General features: G+C 42.1%; 2 protein-coding genes across 2 annotated transcripts in view; both read right to left on the bottom strand.

Moving 5' to 3' along the window:
- The window catches only part of LOC145406031 (uncharacterized), a 65066-nt gene extending 62648 nt beyond the window's left edge, over nucleotides 1–2418 (bottom strand). The window contains exon 1 of the mRNA XM_080277218.1: nucleotides 2273–2418. Coding sequence (XP_080133344.1) covers nucleotides 2273–2418 — 146 coding nt within the window. The remainder of the gene's footprint in view (nucleotides 1–2272) is intronic.
- A 2293-nt stretch (nucleotides 2419–4711) lies between these two features.
- Nucleotides 4712–25686, bottom strand: part of Tg (Transglutaminase) — a 44369-nt gene continuing 23394 nt past the window's right edge. Inside the window, exons 2-14 of the mRNA XM_080277391.1 lie at nucleotides 17410–17607; nucleotides 16260–16381; nucleotides 15157–15283; nucleotides 14145–14374; nucleotides 13402–13819; nucleotides 12927–13092; nucleotides 11969–12048; nucleotides 10819–10963; nucleotides 8314–8456; nucleotides 6927–7087; nucleotides 6107–6246; nucleotides 5804–5973; nucleotides 4712–5579 (exon numbers count right to left, since the gene is read on the bottom strand). Coding sequence (XP_080133517.1) covers nucleotides 5518–5579; nucleotides 5804–5973; nucleotides 6107–6246; nucleotides 6927–7087; nucleotides 8314–8456; nucleotides 10819–10963; nucleotides 11969–12048; nucleotides 12927–13092; nucleotides 13402–13819; nucleotides 14145–14374; nucleotides 15157–15283; nucleotides 16260–16381; nucleotides 17410–17607 — 2162 coding nt within the window. The 3' untranslated portion in view covers nucleotides 4712–5517. The remainder of the gene's footprint in view (nucleotides 5580–5803; nucleotides 5974–6106; nucleotides 6247–6926; nucleotides 7088–8313; nucleotides 8457–10818; nucleotides 10964–11968; nucleotides 12049–12926; nucleotides 13093–13401; nucleotides 13820–14144; nucleotides 14375–15156; nucleotides 15284–16259; nucleotides 16382–17409; nucleotides 17608–25686) is intronic.

The raw sequence follows: 25686 nt of genomic DNA, 5'->3' as shown, positions 1-25686 counted from the left end.
TTCTCTCCATATGATCATACCATCTCAGCACACTCTTCGATTCCGATGTCCACAAACATCCCCACTCCACATCTTTCACGAATCACATTATTTCGTAACCTATCCACTCTCCGTACTCCACATACATTCCTCAGCAGTCCCATCTCCACTGCTCTTACTCTTGACTTCACTGCCGTGGCTAAGATACCGTAATAAGAAGCTCAACATTACACAGCGGCCTAACTGTAACTACCGTGCACATTTTTGTGATTTCTTAACACAAAACATTTTAGTCTGACATAAAAAATAATATCATAATTGCAACCACTCCATTTTTTTCATTCCTCCAGTCACAAAGCTATTTTACTTAGTTTACAACCTCGTTCACATTACGAACATCCTCCCGTCATCCACGGAAAGCAAGAGTATGTAGCAGGTTTGTGTTTGTTTGTGTGTGTGTGTGTGTGTGTGTGTGTGTGTGTGTGTGTGTGTGAATATAAGATTCTGCACTCTGTAACTTTCACCGGTAATCCAATGAAGGTACCGATGATAATACTCCCAGTAGCTACTATTTTGTTGCTTTTACCCTTGATAAAACCATTAGATTTAATTCAGCTCACGAAAGTACCCTCTAGTCGGTGTTTTCATCTGACGTAAATGAGCCACTTTTATAACTTGAATACTAAATCGAGGCTGCATGAATTCGATGAGTCAGCTGTGAGGTAAGAATGAGTGTCCTTGGTTACTAGTCATATCCATCACATCTCACTTCACAAGGCCATCAATTAAGCTATGAGTTTGGGGATTTGTCAGATCAGAAGAAATCCTCTATCGATCTATAGCCAGACGTCTTAATCCAGGAAGTTGGTGGCCATATACGAATTGCTTACATGGCACCCTGATCTCTGCCATCAAACTGCCCTCCCTCTAACTTACATCCCCTCCACACACAACTATCTACCCCATCCCTCCATCTCATTATTGGTTTCCCCCTCCCCCTCACTATCATACACTCTTCTTGTTGGTCTCTCATTTTGCATCTCCTCCAAATGGTCAACCTAAGTAATCTGTGCAATCCGGAATTATTAGCCTTCTTACAAGTTAATGAACTGCTAAAATTATTTTTTTATTGAATTCCATTTTGAAATAAGTGCAAAGCCGAGCACAACACTACGTCTATGTGTGTGTGTGTGTGTGTGTGTGTGTGTGTGTGTGTGTGTGTGTGTGTGTGTGTGCAGTGCGAGAATTACTTTGTACCCACAGTCCACTTGGATTACATAGAGATACATTTAAGTCCCGCCCCGCGTGAGTTGAAAGAGTACACTGTACCTCCGTTACATATATTAGTACATTACTCTGGCTGTACTTTTTCGTTTTTTTATTTTATTTTATTTATTTATTTTTTGCAACATTCATTCATCAGGCCTGGTGTTATGTGTGGTTATGGGTTACAAATGTGGTATTACTCATACATAGTGTTGGCTACTGTACGATGACGGTCATACCTTACCTTACACACACACACACACACACACACACACACACACACACACACGTCTGTTGTGCTACACATGTGCATCAAAGCTACCCTAAACTCGTGTGTATATATACAGTATATCATTTAAATACCGTACTCAGTCTAGTGTACATTCCCTCTGTATGTTGTTCCATATTAACTCGTGTGTACACCTGAAAAGTATGGACTCTCACCACACGTACTTTCATGTACTGTACTTCAGGTACGTACACTGCCTTTTTGTGTACATTTCTTACATACACCTCAGGTTCCTTGTTACTGTCACTCATGTACCCAAACGTGTACATCTTCCTGTTCACTGCTCCAATCTACCCTGTCCCACGTACACCCCATCCTAATGTCATTTAATTTGTAATCCTTATTTACATCTAGATTACGTACTTACCGTCAGTTAACCATTCATACGAGCTATCCTGCCTTACTTAAACTCGCATCCCATGTACACCTCGTAAGTACATCCAAGAACATGTCTTACGTCCATCATCTTCCTTGTAACACCATTAATGTAGCCTACACTTAGAGCACTTACTTAAAATTAACCATCTGTACACGTTACTCATCAAGCACATCCTTCACCCATGTACAACCCCACCTAATATACACCATTCTCCTTAAGTACATTCCTTACGTACAACTCAGCTTCCTTGTTAGACAACCAAGCTTGTATACTATTCTCTAACTCCCACCAGCTATCTTCATCCATGCACACAATGTATACCTCCATCCCCATGTACGCCCCCACAGCATAGTACTCACCCCTGGAGGTACTTGTGAATGAAGGTATCTGGGCGAGGGATAGAGTGGTGGGCTCCACTGCCTGCCGCTCCCGACTGAGAGATCTGTTTTATCAAGCCTACGAATTTCTTCTTCAGCGAGGGGCCGGAGCTGTTACGCCCACTCATGGTGAATTATCAGTGTTATTTCCTCCTCACACTGGTACGCTGTTTAGTTTCTGTGGTATTGGAAACAGTGCATGGTAGCGATTCTCACTGGGGAGGGCATCAGCGTGATATACATCCCCACATGTGCTTTATTCTCGACTGTTTTGATTATCGTCTGGTGTTGCCCTTAGGTCCTTCCTGTTTAAAGTTTTCGTACTGAGCGTTCTTGTCTCCCATAGGTTTCAAGCTACCAGTTTGGTTGCTCATATTCATTCCCATGAAAAGCTAAAGGTTTATATTTCTGTTAGTAAAATGTGTGCCTTTGAGTTTCAAGTTATGAATGAATGCTAAACTTCATACACGTCTGGCAGCGGTGCATTCCTGCTGACAGGTGTATCCATGCTCTTTGGTATTTTCCAGGGGCGACTAAGATAAAAATGCAGAATTTAATCTATCCCTTTATTTGGTGGAATGAATCTACTCTTTGTTCTTAATTTTTAATCACATCCCTAGAATTTTGAAAATCAGAATCGGTGTTTATGCATTTCAGTCTCAACATTTATAAAACCCATAAACAAAATCACACCTTGCGGCTTCTGTTCGCGAATGAAATACATATATTCAAAATCATTTATTCCATACAAAACTTACGTAATAGTACAGGAAAACATGCACATGTATTGAGAAACGAGCAAAATTAGGGTACATAATTCAATACTTTCAGTTACTGGTAACATTTCCTTCTAACATCTATGCAGATCTAATTCGGATATTTGACGTTTTAATATATTCTACAATAATTTAATTAATCTATCCTAGAGCGAATTGTCTACTCAAATTAGCTCTAAAAATGCCCTTGGTGTATCTGACTTTGGCACTGCCTTTGAAATCTCGTAGCCCATACAGTATATTAAAATCTTAGTCATTATAGCTAATACTGGTCATCTCACATCCATACCGCCTTAAAGCATGTCGTACCCATATATCCTCTATAACATTCTCCTAAATTCGGATTCTAGGCGACACAGAAGGGTTCGTGGCATCTCGTCCTTACCGATTTGCTCTGCCTATTACACCTTAACATTCCCTCGTACGCTATCTATATTGCTTTAACAGTACCTCACGATACCAAGGTTTAATGTGCAGAATAAATCGCTTAGGGAGAGGTGCTACGAAGCCTCCTATGCTACCTAGAATACGTCTCTAAATCTGACAGATCTATGATAATGTCTTATGATCTAAACATAATACTGGGCTTTGACATACAGTCGAAAAATAAAAATAAAATAAAATGCTCATATAAAAACTTCATTTGCGAATATATTAAGCTGTATATAAATTTCAATTATAAAATAGATGCAGTGTTATAAAGCTGTCATGGATTTTTTTTTTCGTAAACAAATAATATACAGTACATGCTGACGTCTACAAATAGAGAGAGAGAGAGAGAGAGAGAGAGACTGGAAAGCAAGATGGGAGAATGAGACTACTCTTATTACATAAACATACAGAGCCTTCGAGTCGTATTCTAGATTTCTTAGCACATTCTCCTCAGCGACTTATGTTATGTTCAGTATTTGCATATTCAAGCTGTAGGAGTGACCTAGTTCCGTCAGATGAAAATAAACAGATTACAGCTCTAAAAAGAGGAAAAAAAAAATATTAGAAACTGTATGCTAAACCATTTTCTTGCGTCATTTGAGAGAGAGAGAGAGAGAGAGAGAGAGAGAGAGTAGTATACGAAATAAATCGCTGAGGAAAAAGCCCTACGATATCCCCCGAAAACAACGGGACAAAGGCTCAAAAAAAAAAATATGGTAACAGTGGTCAACCTAACACCTACACATTTTTACACACATCACACCTTCATTTTCACTCATTTTACACACATTTTTACACATTTTTAACATATTTCACACGATTTTGCATTTACTCAATCAGTCTTAACTTCATCCACACGTACTTGCATCGTCGAAGGCTTTACTACCATGGCACAGATTCCTTTGAGAGAGAGAGAGAGGGGGGGCGAGGGGTTAATCAAGGCTTCATCTAACCCCTCCATTCAAAAAATCTCTCCAGGGCAAAATGAAATCGTCTGTTGATAGCAAACAAAAAAAAAAAAAAAAAGACACTGAACAGAGGGATTTAACATGAACGAAATAGATGTGTGTGTGTGTGTGTGTGTGTGTGTGTGTGTGTGTGTGTGTGTGTGTGTGTGTGTGTGGACTGCATAATTCTTACCTAAGATGAGCTGCAGGAGGAGGGCAACTTCAGCCTGCAGTCCACGGAGTTCACGTTTCAGATGAACCAGGAGCTACAACAACAACTACCACTACCACTACCACCAGCACCACCACCACTACTACTACTACTCATCCACCACCACCACCACCACCACCACCACCACCACCACCACTGCTACTACTACTACTACTACATTTTAATTCATAGCACTGATAATAACTATAGTGCATTCATTTGAACGAGGCGGAGATTTTCATCCTTTTGCAGTTTATTTCAGTGTTAAATGGTAGAATAAGACAATACTACGGCTCAGCATCCTTCCCATAGCACTTCTTCTTGACTAGCACCATATTCTAGTGTTAATATCTTGCTAGAGCTCAATATTTGGAAAGGTGGCTATTTTTTCGCCTAGTTTAAGTGAAGAGAGTACAGTCTGTTAAGGTTAATTGACATACAGAATACCACTACATCATCACATCCATGTAAACAGTTCAATAAAATAGCTCCCGGACAAACACTTCTACTATCTCCATATCGAAATGTTTCCTACCCATATAAGAGAGAAAAAGAAAAAGGGAGGAAGAAAGAAAGAAAGAAAAGAATGAAAAAGGAAAAAGTAGAGAAAAAAACATCCCATTCACAAAACATCTTAAAACTATGACGAAATAAACAAGACGTAACTCAAACTTTAAAAAACACAACATACAACTTATCAACCCCCATGCAACCCCCCAGAAAAACATTGAAAAAAGTTTAAAGTATTGTTTAACATTCGTAAAGTCTCAAAAACTTGTCCTTAGACTATATTCGTAGCTGTGATGCTGAGTGGAAAAATGTAACTTCTCTTCCTCCTTTATCATCTTTTCTTGTTCCTCTTTAGGCTTCCTCGGTCACCTCTTCGCTGGGAATTGTGGTGGAATTGGGTTGTTCTGCACCGTCTGAAAAATGGCCTTCGTTATGAGGTAGGAAAAAAGTTAAATCAACCCTCAAAGCCGACTACACCTTGCCGTCAACTGAGCTGAGAGTGGTTGGGGTCTGTCAGGTAGAACAAACGCTCTATAGCAGTGAAGGTGTTACTGAAGGCTAGTTCTATTCCTTAATCCCACTATCTGTCTATCTATCAATCCTTATCTATCTGTCATCTATCTATCTATCGACCTACCAGCAGGAGTCTCCGTAGCGTCAGTGGGAGGCTCTATAACCGTCACCGCCAGCATGCCGTCAACGTCCTCCAACTGTCGACTTTCAAACATAACGTTCAACACTCGTTCCCCACCAATCAGAGGCTTCACTTCAAATTCGCACGTCGCCACCCCATTCGCTGGTACCGTCCTGGTGAAGTGGAAGTGAGATTAGAAACGTGTGCCAAAATTACAATAATTCCACAATAAACTAAAGCGGATAAAACTATAACTCTCTTTTTAATCAAAGTGGACTAAATCATTCTTTCCCGCTCTTTACTCACTCCTTGAGCCTGATGAACTGTAGTCTGGTGAGTCCTGCGCCCTGCACGATGAAGCGACCCCTGGTGAGAGGCATGGGCAGAGGGTTCTTGAAGCTGGCGTGGCATTTGGTGGTCTCACGTAGCTTCATCTCACCCTCATACTACCGAGAAGAAAAAATCAAATAAACAGAAGAATAAATCATAGTGTAAAGTCATCAAAAGGAAAATAAACAGGCAGATAAATAAAAAGAATCATCCCAACCCTAATTTCCACCCAAGATGAAGGGAGGTAGTCAGCTTGTCTTCCCCTGACGGAACTGGGTCACTTTCAAAACTTAATTAAAAAGTTGTGGTTCCATGAATTTAGTCGAGCCTTAGTTATGAGGCAGGGCTGATCTCCTTGGTTACTAGTCAAATGAAACCTCCAATCTGACTGCTTCCTGCCATCAACTGAGCTGAAAGGGATTAGTGGTCTTTATCAGAGTCAGGTGAACAGATGATAGGTGCCAGACACAAAGATAAGGCATAAAAGCATCATCATCATCATCATCATCATACGCTACATCTTCCTCCCCCACCTCCTCTTCATTATCATCATCATCATCATCATCATCCATCATCATCCATCATCATCATCATCCATCATCATCATCATCCATCATCATCATCCATCATCATCATCATCATCATCATCATCATCATCCATCATCATCATCATCATCCATCATCATCATCATCATCCATCCCATCCTCCTCCTCCTCCTCCTCCTCGTCCTTCTCCTCATCCTCCTCATCCTCATCATCATCATCATCCCAAGGTAGGATGCAAAACATAACATACCTCAATCTTGATGTCTGGCTTCCTACACCTGAAGTCATCCTGGGCGAAATACTCAAAGTCCGTCTGCTCCACCTTCGCCAGACACGCTATGTTGAAGGCACACTGGTCCTCGAGTTTACTATAATACTCCTCGAAGCTCACCTCAAGAAGCACCGTCTCCTCTGCAGGGGTAAGGAGGAGGGGTTAGATAAGTAGATATGCCTGTAAGGTTAAGTAAAGATTCAATGCTCCTTTCATCCACTTGACATTTTTCATTTTTCATTCTATTTACAAACGATTTTATTCACCATGGTAAGATTTATTGTGATGAAGAGGTTTATGAAGGCTGTATCTAACCCTTCCGTTCAGAAATTATCTCCTCAGCTGAATAAAGTCGTCTGGAGATAGCTGCAGGAGAGAGAGTTACATAGAGTTACATAGATACACAGACCACACAGACCTTACGGTCCCTACGAGGTGGTCCGGCCTTAATCCTAACATAGTGCACAGGAGCAGGAGAAAAGGATAGCACAGCAGAAGGCTCTCTCCCCCACCCTCCAGACCCTCCGGCATTAGCCGTACAGGAAACAAGGGAGGAAGTAATACCTTGCAGGAATGAAAAACCTGAAGGAATTTTATAGGATCGGCAGAAAGTAGAATAATGTGGAAAAGGAAAATTTGGGCATACAGCCACATACTTACTCTATATATTCTAGAATATTGTCTGTGTCTAATAGACACATGAATGCAGACGCGAATATGCAAATTGCTCCATCCTAACTAAACGATACCAATTGCGTCGAGATACATGTCCAGTCTCTTTTTAAACATATTTATGGTACCACTCTCAATCACATTCCCAGGGAGTTTATTCCATTCGCTTACAACAGAGTAAGTGAAGAAGTTTTTGGTTGTATCAAGATTAGCCCTTCTTGTTTGCAACTTCATACCATTTCCTCGAGTTACAGTCTCGGTAATTACTGTGAATAGCTTGTTTGAATCAGTATTACTGAAGCCTTTTAGAATCTTAAAGCATTCAATCAGTTGTCCCCTGAGTCTCCGTTTTCTAAGAGAGAATAGGTTTAATTCTCTGAGTCTCTCTCTCTCGAGAGAGAGAGAGAGAAAGAACGTAGTCGGACTGATGGCACTAATCTTTTTACGTAACTCAGTCCATATGAGGTGCACTGTAGGAAGTAACCTCGAACGGGAGAGCGACTACCTGAATGAACTCTTACCTATGCTGGCGAAGTGTGGATAGGAAAGGGCTGTCTGTGTTTATAGTCAGAGTGATATATTTGACAGTGGAAGGGTTGTAATGGTTATGTATGTCTGTTTATCTGTTTCTTGTATGTCAGAGTAACGTAACAGGGTGCAAACACATGCAAGTAAATGAAGGATAGTTACGTACTGGAATATGGCTTAAGCTTCAAGTGCTGATTGTCCCTCTTCACCAGCGTCTTGGTAGCTCCCGTGTACAGCATGGTGTCCACTCTCAGTATCACCTCAATGTCATACTCCTTCTCACTCTTGTTCTGTGCCACCACTGACGTCCTGTGCACAGAAATAAATGAGTAAATAAATTAAAATATATGATAAAGAAATTAAGTAATTAAATAATAAACAAATAGATAAATAAATAAATAATTTATTTTAAATCAATACAAGTAAAAATAAACAAAAGTAAATACAATATAAATAAAATTCAATACCAGTAAGTGTAACCAAATATATGAATAAATCTATATTATAATTATCCGATTTCTTTCTGTTTGTTGGTGTGTCCATTTGTTATCGTAACAGCAAAAACGGCTCATTGTATTGTAATTTTTGTCAGAGCAAGGTACAGCTCAAATGCTCTAACTTGAAGGATACAACAGTTTCCAGTCCAATCGAGCCAACGGTTCCCAAGTTATGACTCATTTCTGGCCTTTTGACATCAAGCGGCTTCGGCAGCCTTTAGGCGGATCACTTTCTTTGTGGGCATTGAAGTTACTGTAAAACAAAACTGCGTAAAGTAGTGCAATTTTTCTTATAGCAAGGTGCCGTTAAAATGCTCGAACTTGAGAAATAAAACAAAATCCAGTCCAGTCGGGATACCGGTTCCCGAGTTATGACTCATTTCTGGCCTTTTGACATCCAGCGGAAAGGCCCCCGAAGGCGGCCTTTAAGCAAGTACAATATATATAAAAAAAAAAATAGTAAATAAGTACAACAAATAAAGAAAATTGTTGGGTGGGAGAGAGAAGGATAAATGACAAAAAAGAACATAAGGATAGACACGAAAAGAAAAATTACACGAAAAAGAAGAATAAATGGGACAGAAGAAAGAATATATTATATAAAGGAAAAGGAATAAATGAGAAAGAAGAAAAGGAAGATTACGAAAAGGAAGAGGAAAGAGAAGACAAGGAAGAGGAAAGAGAAGACAAGGAAGACATTACAAAGGATAAAGAATAAATGAGAAAGAAGAAAAGGAAGATATAATGGGAAGGAAGAGGAGTAAATGAGACAAGGAAAAAGAAGGAAGACATTACCACAAGGGAAAATAAGGAGGAAAAGGAATAAATGAAAAGAATAAAAATAAGAAAAAGGACCCCGCACAAACTTGCTGTGTTGTGCGTACGTGAGGGGGTGACCAATGTGGACGTTGCTTTAAGATAAGGAAGAACACAGAGAGAGAAAGTAGGAGGAGGAGGAGGAGGAGGAGTAGGAGGAAGGGGAAGAGGAGGAAGGGGAAGAGGAAGAGGAGGAAGAGGAAGAGAAGAAGGAGGAGAAAGAGGATGGGGAAGAGGAGGAAGGGGAAGAGGAAGAGGAGAAGGAGGAGAAAGAGGATGGGGAAGAGAAGGAGACATAGAAAGAGGAAGAGGTGGAGGAAGAGGAGGGGAGGAAAAGAAAAGAACTTGAAGAAGGGTGAAAAAAGATGAATGCAGAAAAAAAAACATGATAAAAAAAAAAAGGAAAGAAAGAAGAAAATTAAAAACGGAAGAAGAAAAAGGATGAAAAACAAAAGCTGGAAAAACAGGTGTGTGTGTGTACGTACGTGAATGGCTGTCAAATTAAAAAAAAAAAAAATCACTGAACTTAAAATCGAACTCCGCAGTCTAAAATGGAGGAAATAATGAAGGAAATGAATAAGGAAAAGAACATAAAAGAGGATGGAGAAATGAAGAGAAAATGATAACCTGAAAAAAAGGACGACGATGAAAATATGAAAGATCAATGGAAGACGAAAAACTGGAAGGAAAAAAAAAACGAACAAAGGATGATGAAGAAGATCTGAAAGAACAGAGAGACAATAAAAATGGAAGAGGAAGCAAAAGGAAAGTGGATGAAGAGAAAAACTTGGAACTATTTTTTAAAACATGAATGGCTAACCGTATCATCGCTGGGCAAACAGTTAAATTGTACATCCTTTTAGCAGGAGGAAAAAGAAAAAAAAAAAAAAAAAAGAGAGATGGAAAAGGAAGAAGTGGAAAAAGAAGAGATGAAAAAAGGGAAGGAAGAAGCACAGAAAAAGGGAAAACTGATTAACAATGAAGAGCCAAGAGGAAAGAAAAGGAAGAGACATAAAGGGAATAGCAAGAAATCAAGCAAAAGAGTATCGCGAAAAGCTAAATTTACCTTTTCATTAGTAAAAAGCTCTCCAAAGACTATTATCGTTGAGCTTCAAGCTAAACTCCAGATTTTTAAAGGATAAAGAAGAAAAAAGATGAAAAATTAAAGAGGAAGAAAAATAGAAGGAGGTGATAGAGGAAGAAACAGGAGGAAGAAGAAATCTTAGTTGTGGTGATGGAGGAGGAAGAGAAAGAGGACAAAATGAAGAAAAGGTAAACTAGGTGGACGAATAAAACACACAAGACTGAAGAGAGATCAACAACAAGAGGAGAAACCCTAAAACCATCTCTGTACGTACGAGAAAGGCTCTCCAATCAGAATATCATCGTTCAGCTTAAAGTCAAACTCAACGTCCTCCAGTTCTTCATTGAGGTAGTAGCGGGCAAAGGTGTTTTCACAGAGCCGCAGCGCCTTCTTCATCACATCACGCTCCTCGCTCGAATCTGTGGGGTGATGAGAATGGTTAAAAATGTTCCCTGTACACAGTATGGAAAACCCGTATTATAAAAAAAAAAAAAAAAAAGAGGGAGCGAAGGTGTGGACGAGCCTTCAAATTTTGGCGCCAGTTTCTGAAGCATGCAATAATGATAGAACATGTCTGGCCTTTCTTTATCGTTGCTAATCTAACAATTATAGGTGTTCCATAACTGAGTACAAAATCAGAGGCTTGCTTACACCTATCCACAGCCAGTTTTATTATGACCATCAATAATTTTCTTTTCTGGCCAGCACCACATTATTTTCTCAGCTAAAAGAAAAAAATACAGTGACATGGTTTAGGAAAGGTCCTTTTTCCAGGTGGCAGTGAAAGCTTCGTGACATCTCTTCCTTAGCAACTTATTTTGCATATTATGCTTCATCATTCTATGCTTTATTAATTAGATCGTTTTAATATGAACGCAGTTTGCATCAATAACATACAGGTGAAATCTGACGCGTAATTTGCAGAAAAAATCGCAGAGGAATAGGTAATACGAAATCTCCAAAAGCCACTTAGAATACGACCCAAAGCACAACAGTTTTATTCAGCTGAGAGAAATTACAAAAACTAAAATGAATAACCAAGAATATAAGAAAGAGAGAGAGAGAGAGAGAGAGAGAGAGAGAGAGAGAGAGAGAGATGGCGTGAAGAAGGGAAGCTATAACTTAAAGTCTACGTTATTTCTCGAACCAATCACTTTGTTTTCACCTGATGGAACTAGGCCACTCTCACAACCAAAATATACAGTTGTAGATGTATTAAATTTGATACTTATGGGGCACGAATGAATCTCCTTGGTTACTAGTCAAATCCGGACTCTAATCTACCTGCACTTGGCTGTGAACTGAGCTGAAAGGAGCTATGTATCTTTGCTAGAATACAATAAACGCGCTATAGTGTGTGTGTGTGTGTGTGTGTGTGTGTGTGTGTGTGTGTGTGTGCGCGCGCGCGCGCCTGTGTGTTTTACCTTCAGCATGCTTGTAGAGATGAGTGACATCTTCTCTCGCATTCTTTCCCACAGCCTTAGTGCTCACAAACTGACCAATTCTGAAAATAAAAATTGTATGCAGTATATGCTTAATACACTCCAGTTTTCTGTCTGATACCACTAGGCAATGTTATTTTGCTAAACTCTCTCTCTCTCTCTCTCTCTCTCTCTCTCTCTCTCTGGAGACGTAAAATACAGCCTTCAATTTCCATTTCTATAGTAGTGTGGGATGCTTTCATTTGGTGGCATCAAAACGACTGCCTTGTTATACAAGCGTCTCTCTATCCCCACCCTGACCCCTAGATGAGGATGGTGGACTGCAGAAGCTCTTCTTTCTTGTGCAGTCCAGTGGGTTTACGTTTAAAGTGAACATGAGGCTGCTGCTACTACTGGCATTACTTCTGTTGCTACTGCTGCTACTATTTCAGTACGAAAACTCTCCGAAACTGGATAAAAAGTCTCAAGGCAGTCAAAATAACTGAGATTCAAGGCAGCAAGTCAATAGATATTAATCATAATATCAGTCAGAAATTAATCGTAATACAGTATCAATATTCAGACACTTTAGCTCCAGACCTTCCACCAAAATGAAGATTTAAGTTAGTCACTAAACTATACGTTTTCTATGATAACGCAACACAGAAAATAGGTTATTGAATGGTAAACTAGTACAAAATACGTCAGCTATGCGAGTCAAAAGATCCAGCCGTTCTCTTACTTGGACTACAGCGACAAGGTTCTCCTGAGAGTTGGGGTTTGTACTGAATTATAAGTTAAGAATCTATATAAACAATAAGTTAATGTTTCTTATTTTCCTGCTTTAAATTTAGGATAAAACAGGAATAATAATAATGATGATGATGATGATGATGATGATGATGATGATGATGATGATGATGATAATAATAATAATAATAACGATAATAATTAGTCTTACCCTCCAGTCTTGCGTCCCAGTAGCTTCATGGGCTGGCATGGACCGCGGTACTTCCAGAAGAGCTTGTCCGCGTTGACCTCAGCGAAGAGGAAAGGCACGTCGTAGGGCCGCAGAATCTCACCCTTCTTGATGGCCACCAAGGAGGCGGGACCGCATCGGTACTGACCTGGCGGAAGATAAGCCTATTAATGGAGTTGTAGTCTTCAATGTGAACAGTTTTCCTCCCAAACTTGAATTATAACAACCAAGCTTTAAATTTCTGGCCTCGGGACTTAACACTCGAAGGGGCAATAAAGGTATAAACTAACTTTTTTATGGTTTGATCGTGAATTAAAGTGTCTTCTATACTAAATCAGGCATTATCACACAATTATTAAACAAAACCTACAGGTATTACCAGACATCTTACTCCCGGAATGGGTGGGAGTCAAAACGTTGATGTTATGCATATTACACACTTCGACAGGGAACTCACCATCACTTTCCTCCTGCGGTGTGGCGTCGATGGCCTGCCAGCCGTTGTACTCCTCACCCAGGTCCTCGCGTTTCATCCACACCTCGTTCCACACATGAAAGTTCCACACGGAATCAGAGTTGAGTCGCTCGATAGCCGTACCCTCGTCATCAAAGAAGTAGTCAATGGTGAGGGAGGAGTGGGTATCATGGGCAGAGGAGAAGTTGGTGATGGAGCGAGAGGGTAAACCAAGGGCACGACATGCTGTAGTGACGATGCCGGAGAATACCCAACACTGTCCATATTTGACTGGCTTCTTGGTGTCGTAGTACTGCTGTAAGATGCGCTGCGATCCGCCCCATTTGGTTGGTGACACCCCGCCGCTGTAGTCGCCGCTCCAGTTACCCACCAAAACACCAGCATCATCGGGCGAGTTGATCTGAGTAGTGAGAAATCTTAATATAACAATTTCACGTATTTGATATTACAAAAACATTTAAGAATTGGGTTTGGCGTTTTTCTTTTTACTGAAACTCTCTCTGCATCTTAATAAAAGTAATAATGATGATAGTGATTCTCCTCAACCTCATCCTCATTATAATTCATCAACTTCCCCACTCTAGAATAAAGTGTGACTCACTTCTAGTTTAAATCCAACTTGTCTGGGCGTCATCATAATCATTCTAATCAGTGAAAATGAAACAAGAAACCACACCACCACCACCACAATCACTTTGGTCATTAAATTTAAATACATAACTCACCCCAGCAGACAGCGCCCTCGACACTTTGACTGCATCCCTGCGACTGGGGGGCTGCAGGTTACACACATTGCTGAGCACATACAACACACACTCCAACACCTTCTCCTCGTACTGTCCAAAGCTCCACGGACACGGACGCAGGCGGGTAGAAGTGCCACGCCAAAGCAGTCCGTTGTCCTCCAGTACGTATTCCTGGCGTTCTGCATCACTCGCTAGGTACACGCTGTCCTCTGGTGGTGAGATAAGGAATAAATGTATATACACTGTGGTCAGATAAGGGTCCTATTCTCTTCGGTTAAGGAAGCTCCCTAACACCTTTTCCTAAGCGATTTATTGTGCTTATTAAACCTTACTGTCTTCTTCTGTGTTACATAAATCCTTCCCATATCGCCACTCTACATAAATAACGTACAGCAGGAAACTGGCCTAACATATCCAAAAATAAATCGCTAAAGAAGAGGTGTTAGGGATCTTCCTTATGTGACGAGAATACGAATCAGGGTACAAAAGATAGTATACAGCGAGGTGAAAAACTGAGTGAGGAATACAGTGTTGTCCTCTATAAAATATTCCTGTCGTTCTAGCTCTCTCATTGGATACTGTACATGTTGTCCTTTGGTGGTGAGATCAGGAATTAATATACAGTAAGCGGAGGAATCGACTGAGGATAAAAACAGTGTCATGTATGTAATCGCTATTTTGCATCTCCCGTTAGATAAAGTCAGATACTAAGGACCATTTCCCTCCTCTGCCGCCTTCTCACAACTGGATTCATTAACGCTTGAATGAATGGCGATATACACCTCCGTCCACTACGTCACATTCGAGCGCCTATGAATTTAGCCATGATATAGAGGCAAGAGAGATCAAATCTGGTATAGGTAAACTACCTGTCCGATTTCACTAATTTCTATCCCTGGCCATTATTATAATATAAGGTAAGTAATCATTCAGGTATGCCACCCGGAAGACTGCATTTCCAGCAATGAGTCTGTCCACAGTGTGTACTGACCTTCACACCATGGGTTGAACAGGATGTAAACAGGTTCCTCACAGGGGTAGTTGTAAGTCTTGCCATCAGTGCTCACGTCCGCCTCCAGCTTCCACTCTCCCACTATGGCATTGCTCGAGGACGTCACCTGAAATGCAGAGCCAGTTATACTCTGATTCTCATTAACTGGGCCTAAAGTCGACATCTCTTCACACAAAATGACGAGCTACAACACGAAATCAACACAAGAACATAGCTACGAGAAATAAGCTGCAAGTGGACGAAAATCTCCACCAAATTAAAAGGAACGAATTATCGTCAGGAACAGACTTACCTCCATTTCACCTGTGTTTTCTTCCACCACTTCCCCACAGCAGTGACAATTGGTATCTTTAAATGTAGTGTCAGTATCTTTATATGCAGTGCCAGTTGGTATCTTGAAATGTACTGTCAGTTGGTATCTTTAAATGCAGTGGCAGTTGGCATCTTTAAATGTAGTGTCAGTATCTTAAAATACAGTGCCAGTTGCTCATCGACCACTGGTAAGCAACTGCTTCTGTGGGGCCATCCTACAGGCACAATGGAGTATATACACCGTGCGGGGAACCGACACCCCCATAAGGTACACAGCGCCTCATCTGGGTTGGACCAGGGTCCCTCCCACGGCGAAGTGTAGGGAATATAAGGAGGCTGGTTCCCGGGTGGTCGCCGCAGCTGCTCCGCTCAGGGTGCACAGCACCACAACGTGTAGGCTTCTTGCCAGCACCTCTAAGCAGGTATGCAGAGAAAATTGTCTTCTTATTACAAACTTCGCATCAAAAACGTTACATTCGCTTCTTTCACTTCCCGAACCTTCAAAATGGGCCATAAAATGAGAATGCTAATGTATTTATTTATTTATTTTTAGCAGCAGTTGCAGCTGAACGTGAACCTGGTGGACTGCAGGCCCGTCTCTAGCAGGCCATCTTCTTTTTTCCGAAGACTAGGCGGGAACAGAGACGTTTGTATAACCAGGGCATAGAAGCCTCTCTTTTATATCGGTGACACCACGTGAAGGCGTCCTCTCGAGCACCTACATTTAGTAAAGACCCACACACGCAAGGTAAAGAAAGAGTTACTCTTACCTTGACTGCAACCGACTTTTCCGTGGACTCGGTGATTCCCGCCGACCACGCACCCTCTCCCGATTCCACCCCCACACCCACACCCACCAGTGTGCCATTGCCGAAGCTGGGGCTGATGCAGTCTGGAGGAAAACACGGAAGATGAATATTATGAACAAGAAGTACTGGGAGATACCGGAGGTCTATCCATCCAGCTGTCTAGTGTCAGACGCCTTAATCCCGCACGGGGTGGCCACAAACAAATAGTTTCCACATCTCCCTGTCCTCTGCCATCTGGCTGCCCTTCCCTCCACCTCACAACCCACTTCATCCCTCCATCTCATCCTTCTGTCTTCCCCTCCCCCTCTCCCCCTACACTTCACTCACATACACTCTCCTAGTTAGTCTCTCATTCTCCATCCTCTTAACATGACCAAACCATCTCAGAGCATACCTCTCAGTGCTTTCCGGCACATCATCAACACCATGGGACTCCTTCACATCCTCCTTTATCTGTCTCTCCACATAATTCCACATGTTCCTCTCAGAGTCATTTTCACTGCTCTCATTCTTGATTTGTGTCACTCCAACAATTCACAGTAAGAACGTATGGGAGAAGTTAGGATACTTTAGGAATATTCAATTAACTAACAATGAAGGCTGCACATGCGAGTACACACGCATCTGACAACACAACTTTGCCTACTCTGAACATGCCATCCCACCAACACCAATTATCCCAATTTACCCGCAGCTGAGAATGTTAGAAAGATCTTTATTCTCCGCAGTTAGATAAAATACTGACCCCTGTGACAAAATGACCCATTCAGTCTAACCTAACCCAACCTATTCTAACCTAACAATAATTAAATCTAAACTAAACTAATCTGACCAAACTTTTACATGAGGAGTCAGTTTTCCAGGGTGGGGGGGTTGGATTTTCATACCAGACGTGATCAAAATTTTCTGGAAAGATAAGTGACCCAGGTGTCTGTTTTCTCTGGGTGAAGTTTAATCTCACCTCTCCTCTCCTCTTCTCACCTCTCCTCTCCTCTCTCATCTCACCTCCCCGCTCCTCTCCTCTCCTAACCTAAATGAACCTAATCTAACCTCACCAAACATAACCCAGCCTAACCTAATCAGCTAATCTGACCTAGCCACCCAAACATACCGGCAACAGTGAAAATGAGCGAGATCTTGTCCTTGGCTGCGTCGTATGCCCTTGAGGTGGCCAGTGTGATGGTGAAGGCCTGTCCCCGCCGCACCACCAGCCTCTCCACCTCCTTCTCCTGCTGGTGGAACGCGGCTGTGTGGTGCGCTACGGCGTTCTCTTTCCGTCGCAGGTCGAATTTATCCACGGCTAGGAAGTCTGAGAAATAAATGAATAAATACGTAGATGGATAGACAGATGGTGTACATGGACAATAAATATGTAGATGGATAGATAGATGGTGTACATGGACAACAGATATGTAGACGGACAGATATATGGTGTACATGGAAAATAAATATGTAGATGGACAGATATATCGTGTACATGGACAATAGATATGTAGATGGACAGATATATGGTGTACATGGACAATAAATATATAGATGGACAGATAAGATGTACATGGACAATAAATATATAGGTGGACAGAGAAGGTGTACATGGACAATAAATATATAGGTGGACAGATATAGGTGTGCATGGACAAAGGTAAGCATATAAAAAAAAAAAAATCTTGTCCAAGGCTAGGGAAACTGAAAAATAATGATAGAATATGTAACTGGTCAAAGTTATATTATACATGATTGAAAATGCACAGATAAACAACTATCTTAATTTTCCTTCCCATCCATCTTTATTCATCATCATCGTTAGTAAGACAAAATACAAATGAGTCATAGTACTGAACAGGTTAAACCAAGAAGAACGTTTCGCTTGAGAATATAATCGCTAGGATGTGGGGCAATGGTGGGTCACGGAAATACCAGAGAGAGACAGGGGAGTGGGTGGGAGTGATCGAGAACGTTCGAGTTAAGTTCAGATTGATTACAAGGACGTCTCCCTGTCACAAGCCTGAATGTACCCTGTTTCCAATCTTTAACGGGAATTTTAGGACTCGTAAGGAATATTCTAAGGAATTTGCATAATTTGAGGAATTTTAAGGAATTTTAGCATTGGTCTCCTGAAAACTCACTCAGGCTTCTGTTTTGTTATTTGCATACAGTAATACCGTTATAAAAGAATAGTATATCGGCATATAATTTCTCGTATCATTTTACTAACGCCAGGTAATTATCAAATAAAACATTCTGTTGTTAGAAATGGAAATCAGAATAAGTATTTATGCATTGTCACATGCACTAAGGCACAGCTATACTTGCGCGACCAAGCATGGTGACATCCATCCTGTACGAGTATAAATACGTGTAAGCTACCCACTGTGACTATACCTTTTTTTTTAGTGCATGGTAGGAATCAAAGGCTAGAAACCCGCAAAGCTGTCCCCTCCAAGAAAAACACAAAGAAAAGATAGCTAAATTCGAGACCCGGTCATTTCGAAATGCCTGAACACATTGCATTTAAAAGGCTGGAGGTCATTGGCAGAGGGAAATACAGACTGAGGAAGACAGTGCCAAAGTTGACCTGTTCCATAAATAAATGACAGAGTATCTGTTAACTCTTGACCATAGAGAGTTGGACAGAAAAGGGGTGAGAGTAAGCTACCGGACGAGTGCTACGCGTCGTCCGTAATCGAGGAGGGATGCAAGCAGTCATTTCAGAAGAGCAGTGATCACTGACAACGACAGTAAAGACATAAAGATGCAACACTGCGGCGAAGAGAGTGAAGCTGAAGGGGATAGTCGAGACGAAACACCTTTGAGTCCACTATTTGGAAGAGCCGTGTATGGTGAGCCTCCCCTTCTCCCCACATACATGAAAGCTGTTCTTTGCCAAAGGGAGAAAAAGACCGTTGTACAAAATAAACAACTGTGCTAATGTAAAGGGTGCGCGGAGTCGGCTTAACATAACCACTTTCTTGGAAGTAGATTTTGCAAAAGTGGTAATGTGATCTTCCCACGCTCAAGTCCCACTTGTTTTACAAATAGTAAATATATATATTACTGGCCACTCAAACGGTATATGGCCCACATGCCTATCAAAATAAACAGCCTCGAAAGGAGAAACAGATCATTCACTGGCTACTTTCTATCACTCAATTCATAATGGCTATTCATCTACACGTAGGCCAAAACTATTCAGTGTACCATACCGTGTGTTTGTCATGTACGCAGGTGACGACAAAGGCGCTGAAGAAGACAAGAATGCAGGGCTAAGATGCAGAATATGAAGATGAATATAATGACAATGGTAATGATGATGATAATGATGATAAGATAATGCCCGGTCAGTGAAGAGTTCGTGCCAGCTCTGATATTAAGGCATTTTAAACAGTGAGGGTGTAGGGTACGGCAGGGGAGGGCAGGGCAGGGTAGGGTAGGGCAGAGTAGGGTAGGGCAAGGCAAGGCAAGGCATGGCAGGTCACAGTAGGGCAGGGCAAAGCAGGGCAGGAAGCTTCAGGGGAAGATAGGACAGGGTAGGGTAGAGTAGGGTAGGATAGGGTAGGGTTGGGTAGGACAGGGTAGGGTAGGGTAAGGTTTGGCAGGTAGGGTAGGACGGTTTGGGTAGGGCAAGGCAAGGCAAGGCATGGCAGGTCACAGTAGGGCAGGGCAAAGCAGGGCAGGAAGCTTCAGGGGAAGATAGGACAGGGTAGGGTAGAGTAGGGTAGGATAGGGTAGGGTTGGGTAGGACAGGGTAGGGTAGGGTAAGGTTTGGCAGGTAGGGTAGGACGGTTTGGGTAGGACAAGGTTTGGCAGGGTAGGGTGGGGCAAGGTTTGGCAGGGTAGGGTGAGACAAGGTCTGGCAGGGTAGGGTAGGCAAGGTTTGGCAGGGTAGAGTAGGGTAGGGTAGGGTAGGGTGGACAGGCAGGGCAGGGTAGGGGCACTTTTCCTAGAATAGTTCACACTCCATCCCTCTTCCCATGACACACCATCACCCCTCCTTCCAGGGAAGTGTGTGTGTGTGTGTGTGTGTGTGTGTGTGTGTGTGTGTGTGTGTGTGTGTGTGTGTGTGTGTGTGTGTGTGTGTGTGTGTGTGTGTGTGTGTGTGTGTGTGTGTGTGTGTGTGTATTCATATGTGTCTGCGTGTGCGTGAGTGAATGTGTGATGTAGAACATACAAATAACATACCGGGAAAGCTTCAACACCCAGTATCCTTAATGAAAGCAGGCACGCAAGGTTATACACACACACACACACACACACACACACACACACACACACACACACACACACACACACACACACACACACACACACACTGTATATTTACCCTGGTGATCGATGGCTCCAAACTAAGCGCTGTTTAAATTTGTTCCCCTACGACAAGAATTTCTAAATGGATGATACTGATAACGCACTTCATACTTATGCGGTACAAACAAAGTCCTTCTCTATGTTCTACTAATAAAAACAGCAAACATACACATACAGATGAAGTTATTGATGGATGGTTTCAAAGTTTTCTTCCGTTTTCAAAATTTTAAGACAACCGGTTTTCTTTTTTCGACTGTACACATGTTAAATACTGTACACCTGGGACGCGTAAATGGGTGATAAATGTACACACACACAACAAAATTATCTTGTACACACTTGCTTTCACGCGTACAAAATTATAGAATGTGTGTGTGTGTGTGTGTGTGTGTGTGTGTGTGTGTGTGTGTGTGTGTGTGTGTGTTTGTGTGTGTGTGTGTGTGTGTGACTGTCTCTGTCTGCCTGTCTCTCTCTTCCCACCTACATCTCCTCTCCCCTTTTTCTCTTCCCTTCCTTTTCATCTCTTTCCTCCCTCCCTTCCTTCCTCCCCACCTACGTCTTCCTTTCTCACTTCTTCCTCTACCACCTCCTCTTCCCCTGCCTGCCTGTGTATACCCCCTCCCCCCTTGTGTATACCCCTCTATTCCCCTCCCCCTCACTATCACTCCACTCCCTCCCTGCTCCCTCTTCCCTTCCCCCGCCTTCCTGCCCCTCCTTATATCGCCACTACCGAAGTCATACTATACTACCCACATCAAAACACTACAAACATGATAATTACGCTACACTGATTGCGTCCATCCATCCATCATCCAGTTCCCCCTTTTTTACCCCGGCCGGAGCGTAGGGGCCCGGGGCTAGGTTACTGAGTTCCGACATTCAAGGCGAGTCATTGTGCGCGTAACAAAGCCCAACCAGCCCGCGAATGTAAACCTTTACCGGCGTGATCCGGTTGGAACGTCTTAACTCACTTGACCAGGAGGCGTCATTTGGTTATATGCTTATCACCCAACTTTATAAATGGTTTCCTAGATTACAAGAATGGTTTGTCACTCAGTGCAGAGTCACATTAAGGCTGTACTACATCGAGTGAGTGAATGGTGAGCGCTCCCACCTGTCAGAACTTAATTATTACTCATCTATTTTAAATGCACCATCTACAGTTCTTTCAATTAAACATGAACCCACTGGACCACAGGCTCATAAACTGCTCTCCTCCTGCAGTCCACCATCCTCTGCTTGGGGGATAGGGAAGCTGAGGGACGTATGTATTACCGGGTAGTGTATTCACCCAGTTTATATCGGTGCCACAACATGAAGGCGCCCCTCTTCACCACCAATTCAAGAAGTAGTCATATGCCGTATAATTTTAGCACATACATATATACTAAAATCAACACTGTTTTCCACGTGCCAACAAAAACAACACGCGTACCAAGAATAAAAAAGACAAATAACGAAATAAAAGTCCAGTGAGTAGTCTTGATGGGACGGAAGTGACGTCACTGGTGCCCCCTGGTGTTAACCGCAGGATTACTTGCCTATTTCTTTATATCCTCTCACTCGCCTCTGATGCATACATTCTCGGAAAATGACGAAAATAGTGAGATCTTCCAGAAGCCTAACTGTTATAAATACATCACCTTATATAGACTCAACCTCAATTGTGTGTCAAGGCTGAGATGCACAAAAAAAAAAAAAAAAAAAAAAAAAAAAAACACGCCTCGTAGCTGGAACTTGTTTTTACGACAACAAGAAATGCTGTGGCAGGTGAGGTGCCCACCGTCCACACCCCGATGCAGTGCTGCCTTCAGGTGATAATACACTGAGGGACAAGTCAAACGAATGGTTCTGGATCATGAAGCCATGGACTGCATTAGGAGGTAACCATACATCAACGAGACGCCTGGTGGTTTAGTGGGTTAAGGTGCTTCAGTCGGACATCTTGTGGGGAATTATATCCGATTAGTGGTTGGAGTTTCTTGCCCATATAATGCCACTCAGGGAAGAGTGAGGCTGGTCTCTCCCGCCTTAAACGTTGACTAAGCAGCCTAGTCCTGGGCTCCAAGGCTCCTGATGGGTTATAAAAAAAAAAAAAAAAAAGGAATTGATGAGGGATGGGACAAGCTATGTGCGAAGATTATGTACTCTGCTTTCCTTGGATAGTTTTCTAACTGGATTTGGAAATTTACTCTTCCTAAGCGATTTATTCTGCATCCCAATATCCTTTTGTACGATACTGATGTCAACCATGCCGATATCAAAACTATGTAAATAACGTTTTAAGAGTGTCAAAGTGCAATGCTAAAAATAAATCGAATAGGAAGAGGTATTACAAAGCGTCCTGTGTCACTGCAAACACAATCCTACTGTAACGTGTTTGTAAATCCACCCAATGGCCTCATTTCCACATCCCCGCCTTTCATATAAGAATACAGGATTATTAATGGTGCAGAGGGAGATTTTTTAAGTATCTAAGGGTCAGACTTTACATTCATCACCCTATACGGACAACACTAACGCCAAAAACGCCTTCACGTGGTGGCACTGATACGTGGGCGGCTCCACTACCCGGGTATACAACTATCCCTCAGCTCCCCTCCACTCCTTCCCTATCCCCCGAAATGAGGATGGTGCTGCAGGAGAAGGGACACTCAAGCCTTCAGTCCACCGGGTTCACGTTTTAGATAGGCCTAGGATCATAAAAAAAATCAATATCAAACCATTTTACTCGTTATAGTATAAAAAGAGTGTGTGTGTGTGTGTGTGTGTGTGTGTGTGTGTGTGTGTGTGTGTGTGTTTACTTCATTAATGTTGTTTGGGCCACGTCTGCCATGTTGCAACTAGCGAAGCCGTGAGTCAGCCATCTTGGAACGCAGTCAGCAATAAACAACGTTGAGCTGACACTGACGTTGCTTGAGAGAGAGAGAGAGAGAGAGAGAGAGAGAGAGAGAGAGAGAGAGAGAGAGAGAGAGAGAGAATTTTCTAGCCTTGAGGTAAATATAGTTTCCAGTTCTCTAGTTACTATACTCCTTTCACTCTAACGTGACCTAAAATTACTATCGCTTTACCGTGAATGTTCATTTGTCAGAAGAGATGGATGACGAAGAAGTGCTACGGAAGAAGAAAGATCCGTTCCACTATTTCTTCCATCGAGCAGCATGTAATAAGGAGCAGATGTGCGAAAATCTCTGACAAGGAAAAAAAAAAAAAAAAAAAGGAGAGAAAAGAACTATAGAATTCTCCACAGCTGAACAAACTCGTCTTGTTGGAGGCTGAGTAAAATAATTGTATCTCCACGAAAGGCTACAGTCAAAAAAAAAAAAAAAAAAAAAAAAAAAAAAAGGAAGAAAGAAAAAATATCACCCAGACAAAGCATATCCAAAATTACAGTAAAGTCTTACAAAAAAAAAAAGTTACAGCCTTTGAGGTAATTATATATTCTTTAACACGCTAATACAGGTTTATGTAACCAGCCTAGTTTTAACCCTAATCCAAACAGACCTTGTAGCAGGTTTTTATAAGAACTGGACTACGCTACTCGAATGCACAACATCAGCTGCGTTCCAATACTGTTCACCCGCATTCGAGTTGATGCCTTAGTTATCTCTTATTTTATCTTTATTTCCAAGTCTTATATCTCGATTTATCATCTTATTTAATTTTACTCTAGTTTTCCATTATTCCAATGTTTATTAATCCTCTGAGGTTTCTTTTAACGCAGTTTGAATCTTTATCATCACTTGCATCATCACTAACTTGCATCGTCACTAACTTGCATCACCACTAACTTGCATCACCACTAACTTGCATCACCACTAACTTGCATCCTCACTAACTTGCATCCTCACTAACTGGCATCTCACTAACTGGCATCCTCACTAACTGGCATCCTCACTAACTGGCATCCTCACTAACCTGTATCTTCACTAACCTGTATCCTCACTAACCTGTATCCTCACTAACCTTTATCATCACTAACCTGTATCATCACTAACTTGCATCACCACTAACTTGCATCGTCACTAACTTGTTTTTGTTCTAACCTCGACCTACGGACCATAACTAACATACCCTGACTTTGACTAACCTACCCTAACTTATCCAGGCTTCCATTCCCAGCTAACATGAAAACATAACTTAAGCCTACCCTAACTTATCTAAGCTTCTATTCCCAGCTAACTTAACACCACCATAATTTTAGCCTAACTTCACCCAACTAACCCTAATTTCAACCAACCGTAGCCTCAACCACCTTACAAAAGCCAGCCATTCCCATCTAAGCCAGGCAATCACCACGCTAGGCTACCCATGCTGTTAATGCTTCTTCCGCCTTGGCCAACATCCCAGTTTGCCCGACACGCACACGCATACACACGTACACATACACACGCACACATACATACATTCATCCATTCATGCACATACGCACAAATACAAGCACACACACAAGCAGCAGCACACACACACACACACACACACACACACACACACACACACACACACACACACACACACACAACCACTTTGCTAGGCTACTTCCCCTACTCCTTCACCCACCTCCACCCCTCCTCCCTAGAAAACCCCCTACCTCTATCCCTCCATCCCTCCCCGACCCCCTTTTAGACTACTTTTACTACTCCCACTCCCCCTTCCTCTATCCCTACCCCTCCCCCTCTTCCTCCTCCCCTATCCCTCTCCCCACCCCTATTTATTTCCAGACTACCCACGTTGACACTTCCCCCCTCCCCACTATCTCCGTACCCCCTCCTCAATGCAGCATCATATTTAATCCATTTGTTTTCAACGTTAATGGGTTTTACTTTACTTTGCAAGGCTATTCCCGTCGCCACTCCTCCCAGTCCCCTTCTAGTCTATTCCCTCGTCACCAGCCCCTCAATGCAGTACCTTCAATCAACAGGCCACGTCAACTCAATCTGCCTCAACATCAGTCACTTACAACACATTTCGCCTGGCTACTTCCCGCCTTCCTTCAACCCTTTCTAGGATATTCCCACGACTATCATCTCTCCTCTCCTCATCAGTGTTGTATCTATTAATCAGTCTGCTACATCAACTCAAT

Source organism: Coenobita brevimanus, chromosome 69, assembly GCF_032717465.1.
Source record: "Coenobita brevimanus isolate Jiangsu-jjx chromosome 69, ASM3271746v2, whole genome shotgun sequence".
NCBI classification, from domain to species: domain Eukaryota; kingdom Metazoa; phylum Arthropoda; class Malacostraca; order Decapoda; family Coenobitidae; genus Coenobita; species Coenobita brevimanus.
This window is presented reverse-complemented; position numbering and strand designations above follow the sequence as displayed.